The sequence below is a fragment of the Nelumbo nucifera genome, chromosome 5, assembly GCF_055504915.1.
Source record: "Nelumbo nucifera cultivar China Antique chromosome 5, China Antique-T2T, whole genome shotgun sequence".
NCBI classification, from domain to species: Eukaryota; Viridiplantae; Streptophyta; class Magnoliopsida; order Proteales; family Nelumbonaceae; genus Nelumbo; species Nelumbo nucifera.
In genome coordinates, this window is record NC_142653.1 from 83940220 (window position 1) to 83966593 (window position 26374).

Sequence of the window (26374 nt, forward strand, 5' to 3'; positions counted from 1 at the left end):
TTCAAAAATTTTCGACCTCCTGAGATTTGAATACATTCCAATTGCCGATTGAGGAGGATAGTTCCAAAGCAAAATTCATCAGAAGAAATCTTCCCTGCATCTGTAAAAAGGATGCCATCTATATATGGTTGCACAGATATAGTTAAGATGGAAGTTGAAATTGGTAAAGGTTCATGCACAATGGGAGAAGTTGAAAGATTGTTAAACACAGTATTAGTTTTGTGCAAAATCCAGTGATTTGAAACAGTAATGTCTTTAAATGATTTTTCATTTCACGCAAACCAGATATAATAAAGTGCAATTGCTTACCAACCAAGAGTTTTTAAAAAAGTATTTTTGTCAGTGAAAAGAGTACGCAGATGCAAAATGCAATCCAGCCAATTGGAACAATGAGTAATAGAAAAATTTATATTCCAAGGCGAAGCAAAGAGGATGGGTTAGGTGAAAGAACAATCCAAAAAGAGGTGATTCAAAGTTTCTGGCTGGTTTTGACAAAAAACACAGTTATGGTCCTGAGAAGAGAAAATCTGTGTTTTAACAGGTATGGAGTTTTGGATAATTCTCCAAATAAATAATTGATAGCGGAGAGGGCAGGGAAGCTTCCAAATCCATTTGAAACAATCTTTAAGATGATCAGAAACATTGGGAAGAGAAGCTTGGACTAGGTCTCTATAAGCTTCAGTAGAAGAAAATTTACCTGAAGGATGTTTAGTCCAGATCTAGGAAATGGAGGTACTGATTGGGAAAATTGGGGTTTGTAAAATCTGATCAACTTGATCTGTATTGAAAAATTGCTGCAGAATGGGGGTATTACAGGCTGTGAAAATTTGAGAGAAAAATGAATTGGTTGTATTGTCTTGGAAGGAGCATATACACAACTTTATATAGAATTATAGAGCTAATTTACAGGGTGATAAAATAGGAAACTAACTTTTCCTAAAAAACTAATTTCTATATCAGTGGGATTCTCCAATTAATATCCCATGATTCTAGGAAATTAAGTTTCCTAAACTGATGGACCTAAAATTATGGAGAATCAATCAGAGAGTCAATCTTCTACTTTCCAACACTCCCCCTCAAGCTGGTGAATATGCATCTTTCATTCCCAGCTTGGAGATAAGTCCTTGGAATGCCACACTGCAAAGCCCTTTTGTCAGCACATTTGCCAATTGACCATTCGTTGAGACGTATGGAGTGCAAATTAATCCGCTATCCAGCTTTTCCTTTATGAAATGCCTCTCTATCTCAATGTGCTTTGTCCTGTCATGTTGGACGGGATTGTGAGCAATGTTAATAGCTGACTTGTTGTCACAGAATAATCTCATTGGACCTTCCCATCTGATCTTTAGGTCTTCCAAAATTATCTTGAGCCATAGTAATTCACATACTCACTGAGCCATTGCCCTGAATTCTGCCTCTGCACTTGATCTATCTACCACATTCTTCTTCTTACTCCTCCATGTCACAAGATTTCCTCCAAGGAACGTACAGTAACCTGTAGTGGACCGCCTATCCATGGGAGAGCCTGCATAATCTGCGTCGGTGTATGCCTCTAGGGTTAATCCAGTATTTCTTTTAAACAAGATTCCTTTGCCAGGATTAGCCTTTAGGTAATGTAGTATCCTATAGACCGCCTGTAGGTGAACCTCTTTCGGGTTGTGCATAAACTGGCTAGCCACGCTCACGACATATGCTATGTCTGGCCTTGTATGGGCAAGATATATAAGTTTTCCTACTAATCTTTGGTACATTTCCCTATTCACGACTGGATCTTCATTTGCTTCTCCCAATTTGTGATTTGGCTCAATCGGTGTGGAGGATGGTTTGCATGCTAACTTTCCTGTCTCTCTTAAAAGATCTGTTACATATTTCTGTTGTGAGATAAAGATGCCTTCTCTGGAATGAGCAACTTCAATCCCTAGAAAATACTTCAATCTCCCAAGTTCTTTTATTTTGAATTCTTTGACTAGAAATCTTCTCAAGGCTTCCTTCTCCTTTTCATCATTTCCTGTCACAATTATGTCATCGACATATACCAGAAGAGCCGTGACTCCCCCTGCATCCGAATGCTTTATAAAGAGTGTATGATCTCCCTGACTTTGTTTGTATCCGATGGCAAGCATAACTTTAGTAAATCTTCCAAACCACGCCCTAGGTGATTGCTTGAGACCATATAGTGCTTTCTTTAACCTGCAAACTTTATTTCCTTTTAGATTTCCTTTGAAGCCCGGAGGAATATCCATGTATATCTCCTCCTCTAAATTACCGTGAAGAAAAGCATTCTTTACATCAAATTGCTCCAAGTACCAGTCGAAGTTAGCTGCTAGTGACAACAAAATTCTTACCGTATTCATCTTAGCCACTGGAGCGAATGTCTCCTGATAGTCAACACCATAGGTTTGTGTATATCCTTTTGCCACGAGTCTTGCCTTGTATCTTTCTAGAGAGCCGTCTGACTTGTACTTTACTGTGAAAACCCACTTGCAGCCCACGGGTTTCTTTCCTGGTGGTAGGTCAACAATTTCCCATGTTTGATTTTTATCTAGAGCCTGCATCTCTTCTCTCATAGCATCTTTCCATTTCTCATCAGATAATGCCTCAAATAAAGTATTAGGAATATGAATGGTGTTTAGACTAACTAGGAAACTCCTATATGATGGTGAGAATTTTTTAAAGGACACAAAATTTGCTAAGGGATATAAGGGATGTTTAGTGCATTCTCTTGTGCCTTTCCTAAGAGCAATAGGAAGATCTTGGTCAGATGCTAATTCAGAAGAAATTTCTAGAACTGTATTTACCTCATTCTCAGGATTAGGAGTTGAATCTTGAACCTGCACAAGATTAGGATCCTGGTTTCTTCTTCTTGAATATACCTGCAATCTCATAGAGTCACAAAGTTCATCATTCTCTGTCATGGGTCTGGTATGAATGGGTGAAGAAGTTGGTTTGGTTTGAGGTGGTTCGATAGGTGCAGATACGGATTGAACTGGTATAGATGCTGAGTTTGGGTGTTGAGAAACTGTAGGTAGACCAAGCGGGAAGAATTCTCTGTCCTTATCTTCAATGAATGACAAAGACTCCCCCTAAAGATAAGGTTGAGTGAAATATGGTGTTTTTTCTTCAAAAGTGACATCAATAGAGACAGAATTTTTTAGTAGGTGGGTGGTAACACTTATAACCCTTTTGGGTGGACGAATAACCCACAAAAATACACTTGATGGCCCTTGGATCTCACTTCCCTCTATTATGGGTATGAACATGGACAAAAGCAGTGCATCCAAAGATTCTTGGGGTGAGATTATTTGTTGTACGTAGATCGGGATAAAATTGAGAAAGTGTTTCCATTGGTGTTTTAAATCCCAACACCCTCGAAGGTAATCGATTTATAATGTATGCGGCTGTAAGCACAACTTCCCCCCAATAGATTTTTGGAACATGCTGGTGGAAAAGTAAGGCTCGGGTTGCAACTAGTAGATGACCATTCTTCCTTTCTGCTACTCCATTTTGTTGTGGAGTATTAATGCAGGAGGATTCATGGATAATCCCTTCTTTTTGAAAATATGGGGATAAAGTTTGGTTGAAATAATCTCGTGCATTATCCGATCTAAATCTTTTGATTCTGACCCCAAACTGATTTTGGATCATGTTATGGAAATTTGGGGGTACACTACTTACATCTGATTTAGATTTAAGAAGAAAGATCCAAGAGACCCTAGTGCAATCATCAATAAAAGAGACGAACCATCGTGAGCCAGACACATTTGGAACTGTGGAGGGTCCCCATATATCACTATGGATCAAAAAGAATGGGACTGAACTTCTCTTGTTACTGATTGGAAAGGGCACACGCTTGTGTTTTGCAAATTCGCACACATCACAATGAAAATATTCAACACTCAATCCTTTAAACAAGGAGGGAAACATAGTTTTCAGAATTCCAAAAGATGGATGTCCTAGTCTAAAGTGATGAAGCCAAATGGTGTCTTTGTTGGATGATGAAAGGAATGACAGAGATAACTTATCCTGGACAATATTTGATTTGCATGATTCTTCAAGATAGTAGAGTCCATTCTTCTCCTTAGCAAGTCCAATCCTCTTCCCCGAATCCTGGTCCTGAAATATACAGTAAGGAGGATAGAAAAGCACATTACAGTTCATGTCATGGGTGAGTTTTTGGATGGATATTAGGTTAGTGGACAATTTTGGAACATGAAGGACACTTTTTAGTGTAAGTGATGGATTAATATGGATATCCCCAAGGCCAGCTACAGTAGTAAGGGAACCGTCTGCAATGGCTATTTTTCGATTGCTTGGGCAGGGGGTGTAAGTGCTAAAATGTAGTGAGGAGTGAGTCATGTGATCTGTGGCTCCTGAGTCAATAGCCCATAAATCCCTAATAGGTTCATCTGAGACATTTAGTCCGTGAGGAATAGAAAACTTACCTGAGATTGCAAGAGATCCTGTACCACTAGGTTTCTCCAACGATCCCAGAAGCCCCCTTAACTTTTCGATCTCCTCCTTATTGAACTCGGTCTTGTTTGGAGGCTTTTCTTGGCTCGGCTGATTTGTGGTGAAGTTATCTTGACTTCGACTCTTCTGTTGTCCTCCTCGGTAGCCCCATTCCCTATTCGATGGTTTACCATTCAGCTTCCAACACTTCTCTTTGGTGTGCCTTGGTTTCTTGCAATAGGTACACCAAAGAGACTCCTTGTTGTCCCGTGCAGAGGACAAATCTGTCTTCATTCCTTCCAGTATTTTCGGTTGTTCCATCCTTGTAGTCATGGCTGAACCTTCTAGTACTTAGGGTTCAAGCATAACCCCCCTACGGCTTTCTTCAGCACGAATCAGAGAAATAGTCTCATTTAGATATGGTACCTCTTCTTTGCCGAGAATCTGGACCCTAACTTGATCAAATTCTGCATTGAGTCCTACAAGAAAGTCATAAACGCGATCTTTTTCGATAAAACTCTTTAGGATTGCTGCATCCGCTGCACATTTAGTCTCAATGCACCGATAATGATCGAGTTCTTGCTACAGGTTCTGCAGTAAATTTGCATACTCGGTAACTGTCTTGCTGCCTTGTTTAGTTGCTCCAGTCTTGACTTTGATTTCGTACACTTGTGCTGCATCACGTGCTTTTGAATATGTTTGTCGGACGGCATTCCAGATCTCTTTAGCCGTGGATAAAAACATACACGTGTCGCTGATTTCAGGGTTCATTGAATTCCATAACCATGACATGATCATGGAGTCAGCTTCGTCCCATGCATCAAATCTTGGATCTCCTTCCTTCGGTCCCGTCCCTAAGAGATGGCTAAGCTTTCCTTTTCCCTTTAAATATGTTCGAACAAACTGAGACCACTTCAAATAATTTTTCCCGTTCAACCTATATGCTGCTTGAATGTTTTGCAGGTCGCCAGATGCTTGATGTGAGGAAACTTCTTCCAATTGTGCAGTGGTATTTGATACGGTGGCTTTTGACATATTGGGTGGGCTTCAAGAAAGAGAGAAAAACAGACAATGAAGGTCTGAAAAACTTAGTAAGGGTTGGCGATGAAGGCCTAAAGAATCATTCAGCCAATGTAAAAAAAAAGGTAACTGTAATGCTCCACCAAATTGAAGAGTGGATCGAAACCACTCAAAATCAAAACTGATCCAAATGAAACCAAAGGGATTCAGTAAATCTGCTCTGGGCAACACCAGATCTAAGATTTCAGACTGATCTGATGTCTCTACAAAGAGATCCAAGAAAAAAGGATGAATCCGATGGCGCAACAGTCCAGAAGAAGCAAAAATGTAGAGTCCAGATCTGTAGCCGATCTCGAAGAAGAATCAAGGACACTCAAGAACCTCCCAAATACTGTTTGAGAGTTCTTGAACCAACGGCAGAGATGACCAAAGAGATACTATGTGTGGATTAGGTCATAACCTAGCTCTGATACCATGTGAAAATTTGAGAGAAAAATGAATTGATTGTATTGTCTTGGAAGGAGCATATACACAATTTTATATAGAATTATAGAGTTAATTTACAGGGTGATAAAATAGGAAACTAACTTTTCCTAAAAAACTAATTTCTATATCAGTGGGATTCTCCAATTAATATCCCATGATTCTAGGAAATTAAGTTTCCTAAACTGATGGACCTAAAATTATGGAGAATCAATCAGAGAGTCAATCTTCTACTTTCCAACACAGGCATTATGGCCAATAATATTATTGAATGCAAGCTGAGAGACATGGAAGGAAATGGGCTGAGGTGTCATGTGAAACTTCTCAGCTGTTTGGATCCATGGTAGATGAGCAATATGTTCTAAGGAAGATGTTTTAACTAAGAAACCTATTTCTTGAAGTAATATTTGTAATTTAGGGGTAGTTGATTTCCAGTAAAGAGAACTATGTGAAGGGATATTAGTAGGAAAGAGAAAGTGAATGGGGAGATATTTTGATTTCCAAATTTGGGCCCATAATTTATGTTGTTCATTAAGGTATCTCCAGGCTAATTTTTTAAGAACTAAATTTATTAATTTGATGCGTCTAAAACCTAATCCTCTTGAGGATTTAGGGATGGCTAAGGAACTCCAAGAACACCAACGATAAGGATGAGGATTGGAATCAGATCGGGCCCACCAAAAGTCTTTTATAATCTGTTCTATAGAAGTCAGGGTTTTTTGGGGTAGTTGTACCACAGACATGGTATAAGTTGGCATCGCTTGAAGTACAAATTGAATTAGAACTCTTTTGCCAGCTTGACTTATTGCAGTAGCTTTCCAGTTATTGAGTTTGCCTTTGAGATTATCCAAGATATAGGAAATTTGGGAGTGTTTATTACGACCCCAAATTAGAGGTAGGCCAAGATATTTAGAGTTTGCAAGAAGGGTTTGAATATGAAGCTGACGACGGATCATTCTTTGATGCCTAGGATGAATGTTTCTACTGAAATAAATTCCAGATTTTTCTAAATTGATCAGTTGTCCTGAGGCGTCCTAGAATTGCTGGAGGATAGTTTTAAGGTTTTCTAGTTCCTCTCTATGTGCTCTCATAAATGAAAGAATGTCATCTGCAAAGAATAAATGGGTAATTGGGGGAGCTCTAGCAGATATTTGGATACCTTGGAGTTGTTGGTCATTTTCAGCCTCGACAATCATTCGGGTGAGACATTCCATGGCCAGAATAAATAAATAGGGGGATAAAGGGTCCCCTTGTCTAAGTCCTCTTGTAGGTAGAATTTTCCCTTCAGAAGTACCATTGATTAGAATGGAATAGGAGACAGTGGAAATACATTCTAGGATGATTTGACAAAAGTCTTCAGAAAAACCTAAAGCTGTTAGTACTGAAAGAAGAAAAGACCATTCTAGTTTGTCATAGGCTTTTGCCATATCTAACTTGATGTTCACATAGCCTGTACCCTGTTAATGTTGTTTTAAGAAATGGAACATTTAATGTGCTATAGTGGTATTATCCATTATCTAACGACCTGGTACAAAAGTAGCTTGGTTCAGGGAAATACACTTATCCAGGACCGTATGGATTCTAGTAGCTAAAATTTTTGCATAGACTAATGGGACGATAATCCTAGACCTTGGTACAATTTATCCTTTTTGGGATTAGACAGAGAAAAATATGATTAAGACTTTTAAGTAATTTCTTGTTCTGAAAAAATTCTTGAGCAAAAGCTACAATTTCAGAGCCCATTAGGTCCTAGTACTGTTTATAGACTAATGCTGGCATTCCATCCGGTGCAGGAGATTTTAGACTACCAATACTGAATAAAGTTGTTTTAATTTCATCTTTAGAGGGGATGGTAGTTAAAAAGTTATTTTCATTCTCTAAAATGAGGGGGGTAAAAAGGTCTGACACAAAGGATAAATTGGATTGAGGTTGATGAGAAAATAACTCTGAAAAATATGAGATAAGAACATCCGAGATATCTTTATGATCTATCACCCAAGAATTAGTACTATCTTTGACTCCTTGTATTTCATTCTTCCTTTGTCGGCATAAAGTACTCTTATGGAAAAAAAAATTGTGTTCTTGTCACCCAATGACTGCAAGATTTGTCTGGATCGTTGTCTCCAAAACCTCTCTATTTGTGATTGAGTATCATCATAGAGTTTATACAAAGTTGAGAGTTGTGATTGATTCCAAGGTGTAGATTGCTCCACATAGATAATTTGTTGCTCCAACTCACTTAACTTCTTTTGGGGATCTTTGAATTTCACTTTCTGCCAATGAATAAGATCAGATTTAATTTGACTCATCTTTTGAGACAAACGGTAGGCAGCATATCCTTGAGTCTGTAATTCCCAACCATACTGGATAACTTCATTACAAGAATTATCAGCCAACCACATTTCATAAAATCTAAAAGGCTTTGGGAACTGGTCATGCTTTTGGAAAAGTATAAACTATTACAACCATGCAAAATTTCTCAAACCTTGAGGACTCTAGAATAACTCACCTTGCCTAACAGCATCATAAAAAGGGCTTTACTGAAATTATCCTTAGAACGTTCCATTTCTATAAGACTATAACTCCTCTAGCAAGTTCATGGTAGAATAATTTGATTGCGATTTTTCCTTGAGACTTCTTCCACTTGGTTTCCTTTCTTAAAATGGTATAATGAATGGCTTTTTGGAAAAGGATAATGTATTCTGTTTTCTCTTTACTCAAAGGTGTATAGGGAAGGTAAGATTCCCAAATGTTTGTACTCCCCATGATGTGAAGAACTCAGAGATGTTCCTTCGGCTGCGTATGCAAAATGGTTCATAGTTGTAAACCCATTATGTTCTCTTCTTGTTTGTTTCAAATCGATGCAAAAGGCTGTATGGTGGTCTCTCTCTCACTCAATTGAGGGAATAAAGTAAGCCGTTTTAGGGGTGGATTCAAGCCGAGCCGAATAGTACAAGGCTCGAGCTCAGCTCGCCAAGGTTGTACTCGAGCTCGGTTCGAACTAGAACATTGAGCTCAAGCTCGATTTGAGAAAAAAGGTTTTATAAAAATAAAAAATTATATAAAAAATATTTTTATTTGATACTTAAAAAATTAAGAATTATAATAATTTTATTACATATATATATATGTATATATATATATATATATATATATATATATTCGAGCTCGACTCGTTTATTAATCGAGCCTATAAATTGGGCTCGAGCTCGGCTCGGCTTGGCTTGTGGCCACCTTTTACATAAAGATTTGAAAATTACAATTTTGTATCCAAAGGATGGGTACAGTAATGCAGTCTCCTCACGATATGAAGATGTCAGAAAAGGCATTTTTACACTCTTAATCGTTGCATTTTTGTATGGCAAACAAACGCTCACAAATCCGAACCTGGGTCCATAAACACCCCGGTTCGACATTTTTACCGCATAAACACAGCCTTCCTACCTGAAACAGGAAGTCCCATAAAGCCTTGGTCACAAGGATCTGAAATTGCCAAACCATTCCAATCATCTACCTGAAATATAAGTTTAGAGCCATCCCTCAATTTCAACTCTGTGCTGCATATCCTCTATAAATCTTCATGATGTTTTCAGAAACTCGCAATAGAAGAGTTTAGAGGAGTCCTATTGATCCTTTCCTTTGGAATGTAGCCTGTCCAAAGGCCATGATCTTCCTCAATAGATGGCAAGATGAAAATCAACTTTGACAGCTGTTGCTTAGGCAATCCTGCACCTTTGGGCATTGCTTGTGCTTTCAGGAACTACTGAAGTGATGTGATTGCAGCATACTCCGACCCAATTGGAGAGGCTACATGCATCGATAAGAGCATAGATATTATCTCTGCATCAATATGTTAATATTAGAGGTGGAAGAAGGCTCGTCATGAGGAATCTCTCTAATGGTCCTTGGACTCTTCATACCCGTAGAAGAGTGGCAAGATCATTAGCCACCAGGTGACTTGTTTAGCTGGATTCCTAGATCAGGAAACTATCTGATACCCTTGCCAAGGATGGGATTGATAGAGACTTTCTGTACTTGAAGTTAGGTTTAGAAGGGTGGTTATATTAGGAAATTTTAGTGAACCTTCTTGTGGTTCTTTTGCTTTAATCCTGTATCTTTTAGTTCTTCCTCTTGCTGATTTTCTTATTTGTATATCACTTTTGATTTGTTAAAAAAAGTTTCAAAAAGTTCTCTAAAATATATTTTATATGTTTTTATCAGTTTGAAAAGGTAGATATGGAACAGCCAACTTTAATCCTCATGTTCCATGGTACCTAAAAGAAAGAGGGGGGGGGGCAAAGAAACTTTTGGGACAGTTAACGTGCTCTTCTTCTGGGTTTTCACAGTAATTCATATATAAGTATGTCTTTTATATCAGTAAATATGCAAATCTTGTTCCTTGATCTAATACCTGAATCACAGAGACTACATGATTTAAGGGCCTATGGTTTAACAATGTGTAATGTACTGAACAATTTGGCACAAGGCCTAGTTGAGTTGACTCTATCTTTTTTTATCATTTCATAAATAGAAAAGGACAGTATATGTTGTTGTACAGCACATGTTTTTAGTTACTAAAGCTCATCTCAAGTTGTGCTTTATTTCTTCTTTTTTTTTTCTTTTTTGCAGTGTCCAAGATCCCAATCAAGATTGATGGCATTAAAGACTTTACCTTTGAAGAAGTGTCACTGGCTACAAATAATTTTAGCAGCTCCACACAAGTTGGCCAAGGAGGTTATGGGAAGGTCTATAGAGGTATTCTAGCTGATGGCACAGTGGTGGCCATAAAGCGTGCACAAGAGGGATCATTACAAGGTGAAAAGGAGTTCTTTACTGAAATAGAATTGTTATCAAGGTTACATCATCGAAACCTAGTCTCTTTACTTGGATATTGTGACGAAGAAGATGAACAGGTACTTTTGCATTCTCGGACCTTCAAATGCTTGATTGAGATTTAGTTATGGCTTTTTGTTTACCTCAGGATAGCTCACCAGAAATTTATATGGCATTGTTAAGTTCAGTAAGTGAGACATGCCTATTCATTGTGAACATTTATGCAAGTTTGAGAAAATATAAGCTGGGAATGAGAATGGTAATACCATATTAAAGATACAAAAGCAATGGATGGTATAATTATATTGAAGAACATTTTTTTCTGTTTAGTACTATGGTATACCCTACAGAACCACAAATTACTGCCTGTGATGTGAGTGTACTGTTCTCATGTGGGTGTAAATGAACAAATCAAACACAACCAAGCACATAAAATACATAATAATCAGGTGCATGATAAAACAATCTGTGAAAAGGAGATTTTCCATGCAATACTGATGTAGCAATTACATAGCTATGATAATTGCTTCCACTTATAAGGAAGGAGCAAAAGAATCTTAAAGGTCCATGTGACTCCTGAAATATGACAGTTCATCCTCTCAGCTACACCATTTTGTTGAAGGGTTCTAGGACATGAACAATGTGCTAAACAGGGTTGGAGCCAGGATTTTTTTAGTAGCGGGGCCAAAGGCTAATGAACATAGATTGGGGGGGCCAAGAGTCAATAAACATAGATGAGAAGGACAAAATATATGTAAAATACAAATGGGATTGTAGGATTTTTTAAGCCATAGGGGGGGCATGATCCCCTGGCTTCGCCCCTTGTGGTAAATTTCGTAAGTATATAATGACTGCCTAAATTTCCTATTTATGTGTTCTTCCAATGAACCTAAGCATACAAAATTTATGTGAAAAGAACCATAGCATAGAAAGTTTTAAAGGAAGAACTAATTCCTTGTGGAAGGAATAGGTTAATGTATATTCAGTATAATCATCAATGAACAAGATAAAATATCTAAGTTCTAATCAAAGATATCACCAAGATGGGACATCATAAATCAATGTGAAAGTGTGAAGTATGAAGTAATCCAAGAGTAGCAAAAGAGAAACAGAAGTATTAACTGGAAATTGGAATATATTATTTATATTCAAATAATAATTATTACATGAATTGTAAAAGGGATACAATAGGGGCAATTTACAACAAAATAAACCATAATATAAAGTGGAATTAAGGCTATCAAAATGAGGATAACCTTGATATTTATGTCATAAAGCTATACTACTATAAAAAGTGGGAAGTTGTGGGCTAAAATAGTGGCTAGCATTCATGGGCTGGAGGATAATGGATGGGATCCTGGAATTTTGGCAAGGACTACAAGTGCTTCACCTTGGAAAGCCATCCATGACTTGTTACTAGTTTCCTAATGTTTTTTAGAAAGTTTCCTAATATTTTCTTGGCCCCCACAAATGAAGACATCAGAATTTGGATCCCCTCCCCCTTGGGCTCTTTCTCTTGTGCCTCTTTCTTTAAAGTCTTAACTCAGCCAACTGGCCCCGTAGGTTTATCCTTCCCTGTTAAAGAGATTTGGTGCAAGCCAATTCCTCCTAGGGTTGGGAGTTTTTGTTGGAAAACTTTTTTGGAAAGAATCAACACTAGTGATCTTCTTCAAAGAAAGAGACACAAGACATGTTTATCCCCTTACAGCTGTATTCTCTGTAAAGTTGATGGGGAGACTAGTTATCACCTATTGGTTTCTTGCCAATTTACCAAAACTATTTGGGAATGGGCATTTTCCCTTTTTGGGTGTAGGTGGAACCCCCCTTTGAATGTGCAAAGTCTATTTTCTTCTTCATTCTTCATATGGCATTTGAAGAGGGGTAGGACTATGTGGAGATGTCTAAGGTCTGCTGTGTGCTGGTCATTTTGGGAAGAAAGGAACTCAAGAATCTTCTCTGAAAGAGAGAGAAGCATTGAAAATTTGATAGATTCGATTCATATAAGGGTGGTACAATGGTTGAAATATTCGGATTTATTCACAGACTTTACAATGGATGATCTGTTGAGAAAGTGGAGAGAGATTGCTAGTTTTGCCTTGGTCAAAATGGGTCTAAGTCTATCTTGGGTCCCTCCCCCCACTGGTTTTATAAAGCTGAACTTTGATGGTAGTAGTAGAGGGAACCCTAGGAAATTAGGCATTGGGGGTGTGTTTAGGGATGAGAATGGGACTGTCCCAACCATGTTTTAAGGCCCTATTGGGGTAGGTGACTCTCTCAGGGCTGAGATCTCTGTAGTCATGCAAGGTGTCCAAAGGGCAAAGGAAATGAATATTAGGAGGCTTGTAATTGAAGGGGATCCGGAGGTGGTACTAGGGTGGCTGAAAGAAGACAAGGCTGGGTTATGGAACTATAGCAATGAAAGGAAAAAATTCAGGTGGTTGTGTTAAGGGCCCGCGAATAGGATCTCGTCACAGGTCGGTTAATGGGGAAAACTTCTTGAGGAACCTATCTTTAGTGCCTTTATGGTGATTTGTTAAAGAGATCACCAACTCTCCTATGCTCTTTCTTGACTGAAATTATCGATAGTTTTATTGAATAACATCTGCTCCTTTAAATAGGAATTACAAGAGTCCTTCTTAAGGAAACTTTCTAAAAAACATTAAGAAACTTTCTAAAAAGAGACTTTCTAAAAAACATTAGGAAACTTTCTAAAAGGAAACTTTCTAAAAAAAAATTAAGAAACTTTCTAAAAGACATAAGAAACAATAATGCTACTGCCTAATTAATAGGAACACTGAATTTAGCTAAGAGATAAGATAGGAACATTGAATCTAGCTAAGAGATAAGATAGGAACACTGAATCTAGTTAAGAGATAAGATAGGAACACGGAATCTAGCTAAGAGATAAGATAAGATAGGAACACTGAATCTAACGCCCATTACTGCTGTTGTTTGCGGCTGTATTCCTTTCCAACAAAAGCATCCACAATATTACTCCCCTCCTAGACTAAGAGCTTGTCCTCAAGCTCGAATTCAGGATAGGTGTCTTGAAACACAATCAAAGGAATCCAGGTAGCTTCAGCCAATGGTAAGCTGGCCCATTCCACCAGAACCTCAACAACACCTCGATTAATTCTGGAACGAACAATAGACTAAGATAGGGAAATGATTTTGCCCTCCTGGATCGGGTTCCAATGAAGAGGGTTCATCCTCATCTTCCTCTTGTTCCACCAGGAGGTAGAAAAGTCTCTTGCACTTGTGCCCTGCTGAGTAAAGTTCATCACAATTAAAACATTGTCCCCTCGCCCTGCGTTCTGCCATCTCAGCCCTAGACAAGCGCTTAATAGGGGGTGCAACAACGCTGCTTCCCACACTGGATGCTGATCTGGAATTGTTGCTCGTCTGTGGTTTCTGTTCTTGGCTGGCTGCTGAAGATGGAGCCATTCCGAGTGGTTTTGGGGCTGCCCATGTTGTTTGAGGCCGCCCTATACTAATACTTTCGTGGTTGAGTTGCAATTTGCGTTCAAAAGCGTGAGCCAAATTCATAGCACTAACCAAATTGGGGGGATTTTGCATCTCCACATCCACCCTCAAAGTTTCCGCTAACCCCGTGGTGAACATGTCAACCTGTTGGTCTGGTCGTACCGAAGATGCTCTTGCAAGGAGGGTCTGAAACTAGCGCTGATACTCGGCCACAGTTCCAGTCTGTTTGAGGTTGATTAATTCACCTAATGGATTGGTTGCTAATGGGGGCCCAAATCTGAGAAGGCAATAGGATTTGAATTGGGTCCAACTGAGCCCAGGTTCCTCCTGCTCCAATTTATAAAACCAGAGTTGCGCCTCCTCTATCATGTGGAATGCGGCTAAGCCTACCTTGTCCCTGTCCTCTGTCCGTTGGTTGCGGAAGAACTGCTCACATCTGTACAGCTATCCCAAAGGATCTCCAGTTCCATTATAGGAAGGAAATTCCAGCCTGCTGTATTTGGGGACAATCGCGGTTCCCTAGGCAATGACCTGCTGCTTGCCGAACGATTCTGCCATGTCTGGTCAGCGGCCGTCTGTGGTTGCAGCCCCTTCTGAACTCTTTTCCTTGCTGGAGAAATATAACTCCATCAAGCGCCTTAATTCTCGGACGTCGTCCTTGATCTCGCGCACCTCCTTGCTGTTTTCCACGAGTTTGTGCTCTAGATCATGAACCCTAGTTTTCAATTGCTCAAAGTCACCCATGACGCCCTGCTCTGATACCAAATTATTAAGGGCCCGCGAATAGGATCTCGTCGCAGGTCGGTTAACGGGGAAAACTTCTTGTTTTCCCTTGTTCCTCCCTTTCCTCGAGGAACCTATCTTTAGCGCCTTTATGGTGATTTGATAAAGAGATCACCAACTCTCCTTTGCTCTTTCTTGACTGAAATTATCGATAGTTTTATTGAGTAACATCTGCTCCTTTAAATAGGAATTACAAGAGTCCTTCTTAAGGAAACTTTATAAAAAACATTAAGAAACTTTCTAAAAAGAGACTTTCTAAAAAACATTAGGAAACTTTCTAAAAAGAACATTAAGAAACTTTCTAAAAGACATAGGAAATAATAATGCTACTGCCTAATTAATAGGAACGCTGAATTTAGCTAAGAGATAAGATAGGAACACTGAATCTAGCCAAGAGATAAGATAGGAACACTGAATCTAACTAAGAGATAAGATAGGAACACTGAATCTAGCTAAGAGATAAGATAAGATAGGAACACTGAATCTAACGTCCATTACTACTGCTGTCTGCGGCTGTATTCCTTTCCAACAAAAGCATCCACAATAGGTTGGCTAAGGATATGGAAATAAAGTATAGCTGGGTGAAGAGATATGCTAATTCATTTGCTGATGGGTTAGACAAGTAAGGGGCGATTAGGGAATCTATATTCTGGGCTCAGTTGTAATTCTGGTTTTTTTATCACTTTGGGGGCTCTAGCCTCTGCTGGGGGAAGTTAAGAAAGTTTATCTCCCCTTCTTTGTAATTAATTAGTCTGTTTGACTAATGAAAGTTTTGTTATTGATAAAAAAAATAAAAAGTGGGAATAACACACCACGTCTTTTGGACTTTTTTTTGACTGAAGTACCCCATGTGTTTTGTGTTTGATCCCTCTCCATTATGAGGCCAGAAATTGTAATTTGAATACTACCATTCAATTCCCTCTCATTAAGTCCTATTATATAGTAACTCCCATTCTCTCTCACTGAATCCTATATTAAAGTATCTTTGTTTCTCATCATTGAATTCCATTGATTAAATCCATGAACTATAATTTTGATAGTATAAAAACTTATATTTCTGAAACTGACCTGAAAGCAAAATCTGTTTTTATGAAGTAGTCAGTAAGCAATTCAACCATTTGGGTCAAATAGGTTAGCCCATGATGTCTTAGTTAAATAATATTTTTTTTAAAAATAGAAAGATAAAAAAGTTAGGCACATCTCTAATATTATATACCAATCATAATAAACAAAAATAAGTGTGATAAACAATATAAACAATGATGTGAATGAAATACAAAATTTAAAACTGATCTGAAAATGGTTGTTTTCCTATCTAGGTGTGGCAGGTCAATGGTCCAACCTTCTAGATCAAACAAATTATGGGTGCAACTTGTGTGGGCTCAAGTTAGGATTTTGTTAAAATTTGAATGGACAAGGCCTGGAAGCTTGGGCCTAATGCAATGTAAAATCTTCAAATCAAGTACCCAACTTGCAACCCTGGGTTAAAGGGGTCATCCTATGATGGCATAATTAAATAATAAATATTTAAGAAAAGGTAAAAAACACAAAAAATACAAAAAAGTGTAGACTTTTGTAGAAAACATTTGAGCACTTATCTAATTTTATATATTCATTGTATTAAACAAAATTAAGTGTGAAAAGTATGATTTGTTTTTACTAATGATGGAAATGGAATACAAAAATTTTTAAATGGCTCAAAAGTACAATAGTTCTTCCTTCCAAGTGGTGGGCCAATGGTTCAAACTTTAGGTCTAATGTGTCAACCCATGATGTCATAATTAAATACTGAAAACTTAAAAATACAATAAATTTTAAAATATTAAAATTTTGTAGAAAAATATGGATACATACCTAATATTATATACTCATTAAATTAAAAAACAATATATATAATAAAAATTATTTTTATTAATGATGGAAATGGAATACAATAATTAAAAAAAAAAAAGTGAATTGTTGTCTAACCCGTGACCCCACTAACCAGGTTAATTAAATGGTTCAATTAGCTAGGTCACCATTTTTGTTGACTGAGTCAATGGTTTTTTGGTTTGCTAGTAAATGGATCCAAAATCCTGGTCAGTTGATGAGTCAATTAGTTTGACCAGTTCATTTGACAATGGGATAAAAAAATTTGATAAAAAATCGATGTTTTAAAAACTCATTGGAATTGCATTTTCCTCTCCATCAACTAAATCAACTTGTGATGTCATAAATTCAATAATAAAAATAAAAAATCTAGGAAACATTATAAAATTTATTAAAAAAATTGATCAGCAAAGAAAATCATTTATTGATTTAAATCTGAAATTAAGATACAATACTTTCCATAGCAAAGTAGTTTACAATACTGCCCAAAACAAGGAGGGTCTATTAGCTCCCTACTTGGCTAACACATCCGCCTACCCATTAGCTTCCCTTTTAACCCAATTGGAAGTAGAGTTAAATCTCTTTGCAAATTGGTCAATCTGTCTAAAAGTGAATCTTAGCTTCCAAGGTACTGACTCAATTTGCTTTGCCCATGTTATAATTAGAAGTGAGTCTCCTTCAATTTCCAGCCCTCTTGCCCCTAGCTGTTCTGCAAGCTTTAGTCCTTTCCATAGAGCCTTTGATTCATCTTGGATTGAGTCTGCAAACCCGATTGTTCCTGAGAACAAGGCCATCGCTACTCCTTGATGGTCTTGAAAGACTCCCCCTACTCCTACTCTTCCTGGGTTGCCGAAGGAACTCCCATCGAAGTTTAGTTTTAGTTTATTTGGCCCTAGTGGTTTCCACTCCACTCTTATTCTCTGTGGTTCTGTGATTGCCACTTTTATTCAATTTCTTAAGAAGTCATCTGTGGGAGTACCTTTGAACAAATCCAAGGTTTTGATCCAATGTACCAATCTGATTTTGATGGCTTCAATCACCTCTGCTAAGGATTTACTTTTTCCATTGAAGATCCTCTGATTTCTCTCTTCCCAAATTGACCAAGCCACAGCAGCATGTTCTTTCTTCCACATGCATCTTCCCCTTTTCTTCTATTGTCTCCTTAGGAAGGTTGGGTTGAAGAGACTCACTATGTCTTGTGGGGGGAGGGGGGTCCATCTGCATCCAAAGAGAGAACAGAAATAGTCCCAAATAGAAGAAACAAAAGAGCAAGAGAGCAGTAAGTGAGAGAGGGTTTCTGTTATGGACACATTCGTTGGTAAGACTTACCGCCGCCGCCGGCAGCAGCACTGAGGAGGGGCCCACGTGACAGCTCACCAGGGGCCCACACTTATCTCTGGCCAACTCGCCACCAGCTTACCTTATCCCTTATCCCATCTATCCTTATCTTATCTCCTGTTCTTAGTAGGAGTTATGTTACCATTAGAAGTAGGAATTTGAGTTTGATTAGAGATAGATTATCCTAGCCTAGCCGAATACAATAAGGAACCCCCTCTTGTAATCTCCTATTTAAGGAGCTAGGAATTGAAATAAAGGTATTCAGTTTTCAATCAAGAAAGAGCTTTGGAGAGTTAGAGTGATCTCTTGAACAAATCACCCCTAGTTCGCCACCATAGGGTCTGCACGCAAAGGGAGGGGCAAGGGAAAGCTAGGAGTTTTCCCCATGGACCGACCCGTGACGAGATCCTACGCCCGGGCCCATAACATTTTGGTATCAGAGCCAAACGTCATGGGCGACATGGAGCAGCTATCATCCAGGGTCCACGAATTAGAGCACCAACTCATGGAGAACCACGCGGAAGTAAGAGAAGTCAAGGAAGATGTCAAGGAGCTTCGGCGCCTACTCGAGTTGTACTTCTCCACCAGGGAGAGAAGCTCTGAAGGGGCGACCACCAACAACAGTCGCCGGCCAGAACTGGCGGAGGGCTCCGGCGAACGACAGAACGTCGCCCCAATAGCAGCGGTCATACCCAAGTACAGTCGACTGGAGTTTCCCTCATACAGCGGCAGCGGCGACCCACTGGGATGGCTGTACTGCTGCGAGCAATTCTTTCATAATCAGCGCACGGAGGAGAAGGATAAAGTCAGCCTAGCCGCATTCCATCTGACAGACGAAGCACAACTTTGGTTCTACCAAGTGGAGCAGGAAGAACCAGGACTTAGTTGGGATCAGTTCAAGTCATACTGCCTCCTTTGGTTCGGACCCCCATTAACAAGCAACCCATTGGGGGAATTAATTAACCTCAAGCAGACCGGGACCGTAGCCGAGTACCAGCGGCAATTTCAGACCCTTCTCGCCAGAGCCTCTTCAGTACGCCCAGATCAGCAGGTGGATACGTTCACCGCTGGACTAGCCGAACCTCTGATAGTCGATGTAGAGATGCAGAGCCCTCCCAACCTGGTCACTGCAATGAACTTAGCCCGAGCGCAAGCTACAGATCAGCCGAGGGTCGTTCAGCATGGGGCGTTCAGCAACTTCTTGGGCAAACCCGAAATCAACGGGAGGAGGGTCTTCGTTGGCAGCCAGCAGGGAACAACGGCTTCACACAGGTAACATTTCCAGATCTGCAACCAGCATAGGAAGCAGCATAACGACACCTCCCATCAAACGCTTATCTAGAGCTGAGATGGCGGAACGCCGAGCCAAAGGTCAATGCTTCAACTGCGACGAGTTGTACTCAGCCGGACACCGTTGCAAGCGGTTATTCTGCCTCCTGGTAGATGAACTGGAGGAAGAAGAGGAGGAGCGTACAACACTGGAACCTGAGATCTCCCTCCACGCCATCACCGGAATACAGAACTCCCAAACCATGTAGTTGCAGGCACAGGTGGCAGGGAAACCCATGCGTATTCTGGTGGACTCAGGAAGCACACATAATTTTGTCAGCAAGCAAGCAGCCCTCCAACTGAAACTGCCAGTGGAAGGCAGACTGCAACTTCAAGGGGCCGTAGTAAATGGGGAGAGAGTTCACAGCCCTGGGATCTGCCGGAATATCCAAATATAGGTTGAATCTGAACCGTTCTTCGCGGATTTATTTGTACTGCCTCTGGACGAGTTCGATATAGTGCTTGGAATCAAGTGGCTCATCACTCTCGGCCCTATCCTATGGGACTTCAGTGCTCTGACCATGACTTTCAACCTGCATGGGAAACAAGTCACATGGAAAGGAACCAAGGTGAGAGCGAAAAGACCACAGGTACATACTCTCCATGGCGACACCATGCACACCGCAGAGATGGAGAGACTTCTCGCTGACTTCCCGAACGTGATTTCAGACCTCAAGGGACTCCCACCTGTCAGATCGTGTGACCACCGGATCCCTTTAATTCCAGGATCAGAACCCGTCGTCGTCCGGCCATACCGCTACCCGCACCTGCAAAAATATGAGATAGAGAGCCAGTGTGCGGATATGTTGAAACAAGGAATTATCCGCCCCAGCCGCTCCCCCTTCTCCTCGCCAGTCCTACTGGTACCGAAACAAGACAACACCTGGAGGTTTTGTGTGGACTACAGGGAACTTAACAACAAAATCGTCAAGGACAAATTTCCGATTCCCGTGGTGGACAAACTGCTAGATGAACTCCACGGGTCTCAATACTTCTCTAAACTAGATCCCAGATTAGGGTACTTCCAGGTCCGGATGGCCCCTGATGATGTGGAAAAGACGGCCTTCCGGACACATCACGGCCACTTTGAATTTCTGGTCATGCCATTTGGTCTCACCAACGCTCCATCCACATTTCAGTCTTTGATGAACGAGGTTTTTCGACCCCACCTCCGCAGATCCGTCCTAGTATTTTTCGACGACATCCTGGTTTACAGTACATCATGGGTGGAGCACGTTCGTCACCTACGAACGATTCTGGAACTGCTGCGCCAACATAAACTCTTCCTGAAGCGGGCCAAATGTTCCTTTGGGAAGCGACAGGTCCTTTATCTGGGGCATATAATCAGCGGGAAAGGTGTCTCGATAGACGGTTCCAAGATTCAAGCAATTCGAGAGTGGCCCAAACCTCAATCCACTAGGGCTCTCCGCGGGTTCTTAGGACTCATCGGATACTACCGCAAGTTTGTAAAGGATTACAGACTCTTGGCTGCCCCATTAACCAAGATGCTGAAGAAGAACGCATTTCAATGGGATGAAGCAGCGGACGCAGCCTTCACAAACTTAAGAGATGCGCTCTCCTCCACCCCTGTGCTGTAACTACCCAACTTTGACCTAGAATTTACGGTGGAGTGTGATGCTTCTGGTATAGGCATTGGAGCAGTACTGCAACAACAAGAGCACCCCATAGCCTTCTTTAGCCGGAAATTAGCTGACCGGCACCTAAAGCTACCAGCCTACGAGCGCGAGCTGATAGGGCTTGCCAAAGTCGTCCAACACTGGAGGCCATACTTGTGGGGGAGACCTTTCGTCATCAAAACAGACCACTACAGCCTCAAGTACCTACTAGAGCAACGGCTTACCACTCCACCCCAACAGCATTGGGCAAGTAAACTGCTCGGGTTTGACTTCCGAGTAGACCACAAGGCAGGGGCTTCAAATCGGGCCGTGGATGCACTGTCCAGGCGTGACGAAGATGCTATACACCTTTGTGCAATCTCCCGGCCCCGCGTCGCCCTATTGGAAAGCATTAAGGACGTACTGCCCCAATCACCAGCATGGAGTGACCTGGTTCAAGAGATACAGTTGGGAGAACCCAAACCGAACTGGTCCATCCACGACGGCCTAGTACTATACAAGGGACGGGTATATCTTCCAACCGATTGTCCGTTAATTCCCACCGTCATCTCCAGCATCCATAACACCACACATGAAGGGGTTCAGAAGACATTGCACCGCGTTTGCACCGATTTTCATTGGCACGGTATGCGGGCCTCGATTCGGAATTTCATCCAGAATTGATCCATATGTCAGCAACAAAAATGGGAGAATTTACACCCGGCTGGCCTCCTCCAGCCTCTTTCACTTCCAACACAGATCTGGGCTGATATCTCCATGGACTTCATTGAGGGCCTGCCCAAGGTCGGCGGAAAATCAGTCTTATACGTGGTAGTGGATCGTTTTTCCAAGTATGCTCATTTTATCCCCTTAGCTCACCCATATAGCGCAGTTTCGGTGGCCCACATCTTCACACATGTTTTCCGCCTGCATGGGCTACCAAAGTCCATCATCAGTGACAGGGACCCGGTCTTTACCAGCACCTTCTGGAAGGAGCTCTTTCGATTGCAGGGTACGACTCTGTCTTTTTCATCCGCCTACCATCTGCAGACGGACGGGCAAACGGAGGTCGTGAACCGTACCATAGAGATGTACCTCCACTGTTTCGTGGGTGACTAGCCACGGCGTTGAGTAGACTGCCTCCCGTGGGCCGAATACTGCTACAACATGTCCTATCACTCCTCTCTTGGCATGACTCCATTCCAGGTTGTCTATGGCCGGGAACCCCCCCGCCTACTGTCCTACGAACCCGGTTCGACAAGGCTGAAAGAAGTCGATCGTAGTCTACAAGATCACGATGCCCTCCTGGCGGAAGTCACTTCCCGCCTACAGCAGGCTCAGACACGTATGAAGAGTGTCTACGATCAGCACCACAGAGAAGTAACCTTCGAGCCTGGACAATTCGTGTAGTTGAAGCTCCAACCCTATTGGCAACACTCTCTCAAAGGCAGATTTCCCCCTAAACTGACCCCCAAGTTTTACGGGCCCTTCAAGGTACTACGGCGAATCGGGAAAGTTGCATATCAGCTTGAGCTACCAGAGAATAGTAGGCTCCACGATACCTTCCATGTGTCCCTACTCAAGCCTTTTATAGGGAGTCCTCCTGATCAAGTACCTTCCCTACCCCCCTTGAAGGACGGCAGACCCATTCTCCAACCTCAGATTCTTGTCCGGTCACGCGTCAATCGGGGTACCTTCGAAGTCCTTGTGGAATGGAACGGACTACCATCAGCTGAGGCCACCTGGATTCCCTGGTCTGATCTTCACAACGCCTACCCAGATCTCGAGCTTGAGGACAAGCTCGTTGTCCAGGAGGGGTGTGATGTTATGGACACATTCGTTGGTAAGACTAACTGCCGTCGCCAGCAGCAGCACTGAGGAGGGGCCCACGCGACAGCTCACCAGGGGCCCACACTTATCTCTGGCCAACTCGCCACCAGCTTACCTTATCCCTTATCCCTTATCCCTTATCCCATCTATCCTTATCTTATCTCCTGTTCTTAGTAGGAGTTGTGTTACCATTAGAAGTAGGTAGTTTATTTCCCATAAGAAGTAGGAATTTGAGTTTGATTAGAGATAGATTATCCTAGCCTAGCCGAATACAATAAGGAACCCCCTCTTGTAATCTCCTATTTAAGGAGCTAGGAATTGAAATAAAGGTATTCGGTTTTCAATCAAGAAAGAGCTTAGGAGAGTTAGGGTGATCTCTTGAACAAATCACCCCTAGTTCGCCACCATAGGGTCTGTGCGCAAAGGGAGGGGCAAGGGAAAGCTAGGAGTTTTCCCCGTGGACCGACCCGTGACGAGATCTTACGCCCGGGCCCATTACAGTTTCACCACAAGGAAAACTAAAAGCGCAAGGGGCATTTTGCACCCAAGATGCGAGGTGCAAGGTGAGGCATGTGCCTTTTCAAAGCAAGACGCAAAATGCAAAAAAAAAAGCTAAAATTTTCAAAAATGCCAAAACATCAAAAAACAAAGAAAACAAACATAACATATGATACATAAACATAACATGTAAAACATATTTAAAATGAAAAATTAAAAATAAAATCAAGCATAACATATGAAACATATTCAAGCATGTAAAACTTAATATCTTTATTCTTTCCCCAGTTGCATTACTTCAAATAGCTAATGTGATATTAAACATTATGCATTCCTAATTCTACAAACCGTCTTTGACCAAGCCCCTCTAGGCAAGCCCAAACAAGTCTATATTTGGGACTTGAATTCTTAATATCTTTTATTAAGATGAACGGATGAGCAACATTAGCAAATATGGGGTTTAAGACCCTAATATGGATTTGTTTGTTCTTGCCTTGAAAGGTTTGGTTGAGGGTCCAGGGGCAGAGCCCCTAGCCTGGCCACTAGGTATAAAAAAACAAAAAGAAAATAAAAAACACAAATTTTTAAAAGGTGTGTGCCTGGGATGAAGCGCAAGGTGCACCAGGCACGTCTGCACGTGCCTTTTGAAAGTGTTGCGCCTGGGGGCTAGGTGAGTCACATACCTTAAAATGTGCCTCACCTATGCACCTAGTCACACCTGAGCCATGCCTTTTAAATCACTAGGTTAACTAGTTGGTGACCAAGTTAATGGTTTTTGTAGCAAAGCGGTTTGAGTTGAAACATACTCAAAAATCTGTTCAAGTGACAGGTCAATCAATCTGACTGTCCAATCAATCACAAGTTGAAGCATTGATATAAACTAATTGAAGCTAGGCCTTTAGGTTGAAAAGCAATAAATCCACCAGTACACCACGCTTTGATTACTTATCTTTGTTATATGGATTTTGAGAAGAACACTGAAATTATTATTACTATTATTATTGTTATTATTAAATTGTCATGTGCAGCGAACATGTTCATTTGCTAATCCTGTTAAAAAGCTGAGTACCAACTGAAGAAGCAAACAAATAGTTAGAGGTTACTGGTGTACCATCTTAAGTTGATGTTTTTCTGTATAACACAAAGGAAAAAGAATCTCTTATGCTAATGCAGGAATAACTGGATTCAAAAATAAATAGTGTTATTCTGTGCATATAATGAAAGTATGAAACTTTTCTTTCTATAGATCTCTCTATTTTCTTCTCTTATGGAACCTTCTACTGTTGGAAAAGTTTATGCCTGAATTTGGTTTTGGTGCATGTATAGATGCTGATTTATGAATTCATGCCAAATGGCACATTGAGGGATCACCTTTCTGGTAAGATTTATTGTTTTCTTCCTTACGTTGTATATTTGTTCATTCTTCCAACCATATTTGTGTTTTTTTATGAATGAGTAAGATTTTATTAAACCAGCAAATAAGAGAGTTACAGGCAATCCATGGAAAGGCACGAGGTACGACCTTTCCTTTAAAACTAGTTACAGAGTTATAAGTTCAAAAGAAATTACGCAGAAGCCCAAAATAAAGTAGCCCGAGAAACCCCTTGTTTTGCAAGTGAATCAGCCATTGAGTTTGCTGGTCTGCCTACCCACTGAACTCTGATTGTCATATTCCTTGTTAGTAGCCCCAGATCACGGAGTCCGGATCCTGCAACCAACCCACTATCACCTGGGAGTCCCCTTCAATAATTAGATGCTCTATTCCTAGCTGATTTGCAAGCTGGATTCCTTGCACAGCAGCAAGTAATTCGGCCCTTATAGAGTCTCCCACACCTGCAGGACCTGAATACAAAGATATAATACTACTGTCTCTGTTTCTCAGCACTCCTCCTATACCTGAAGGTCCAGGGTTACCTCAGCTACTCCCATCAAAGTTCAGCTTAATAAACTCTGTTATGTTGAAGGTTGTTTTGTATTGTTGGTTCGGCTGATAAGAGTTCTTATTAGCCTTTATTTGAGTTTAAGTTGTTATGTACTGGGCCTGTGTTAATGGGCCTAAGTTTGTTTAGTGTTTTATGTTGTCTGGGTGTCCCATCACTAATCAGGGGCATTCCAGTCATTTCCTGTAACATTGTACTATACTCTAATATAAATAATAGTACTGTCGACTGGTCATGCAATTCAACATTCTCAGCATCTCTTAGCTTCCTTCTCTCTTCTACTACTTCGACTACAGCATTTCAACTTTCATGGTATCAGAGCATTGAGCACTTTCTTGGTTGCAGCCGACGCCATCTCTTCTCTCTTACTGTCTTTCTTTCTTTGTTCTATCTTGGTTGCTGCGGTGAAACCCTAGGCTTGCAGGAGAACACTACAAGGTTCGAACCTAGGGTTTCCCTTGGTTGTAGGGCGCAAGGGAAGTAAGACCCAGAAGTGGATGTCCTACTAGACTGTTTCTAGTAGTTAGTAGTCATTCGGCTGCTAAGAGAGGTCTGTATAGGACAGACCTAGTTTGAGGACTGACTTTAGCAGTCCTAGTATTGGCCGTAGGGGGAGGAATACTCTCTACAGTTGTAGTAATCGAAGCCCAAGAGAAGTCAGCATCGTGCAGTGGTGTGAGCTCTTAGTTTCAGGTCGGTTTCCATCTCACAGTACATCCTATTTGCTGCTGTAACTAGGGTTGCAGTCTCGGCAAGTCAGCATAGTGCAGTCTCGGCCAAATCTGAACTATTTCATGACTGTGTCATTCTCGGCAAGTCTGAAGCAGTGTTGTGGGCTGTCTGAACCTTCAACAAGACTGCAACTAGTCTTTTTTTTTTCAGCACTGTGATCACTTCGGCTAG

General features: G+C 40.8%; 1 protein-coding gene across 2 annotated transcripts in view; it reads left to right on the top strand.

The window, feature by feature from the left end:
• Positions 1 to 26374, top strand: part of LOC104612976 (putative LRR receptor-like serine/threonine-protein kinase At1g06840) — a 69723-nt gene that overhangs the window by 23642 nt on the left and 19707 nt on the right. For both annotated transcript variants that reach the window (XM_010280650.3, XM_088887287.1), the window contains 2 exons: positions 10582 to 10865; positions 24858 to 24909. In XM_010280650.3, the coding sequence (XP_010278952.1) occupies positions 10582 to 10865; positions 24858 to 24909 (336 nt within the window). The remainder of the gene's footprint in view (positions 1 to 10581; positions 10866 to 24857; positions 24910 to 26374) is intronic.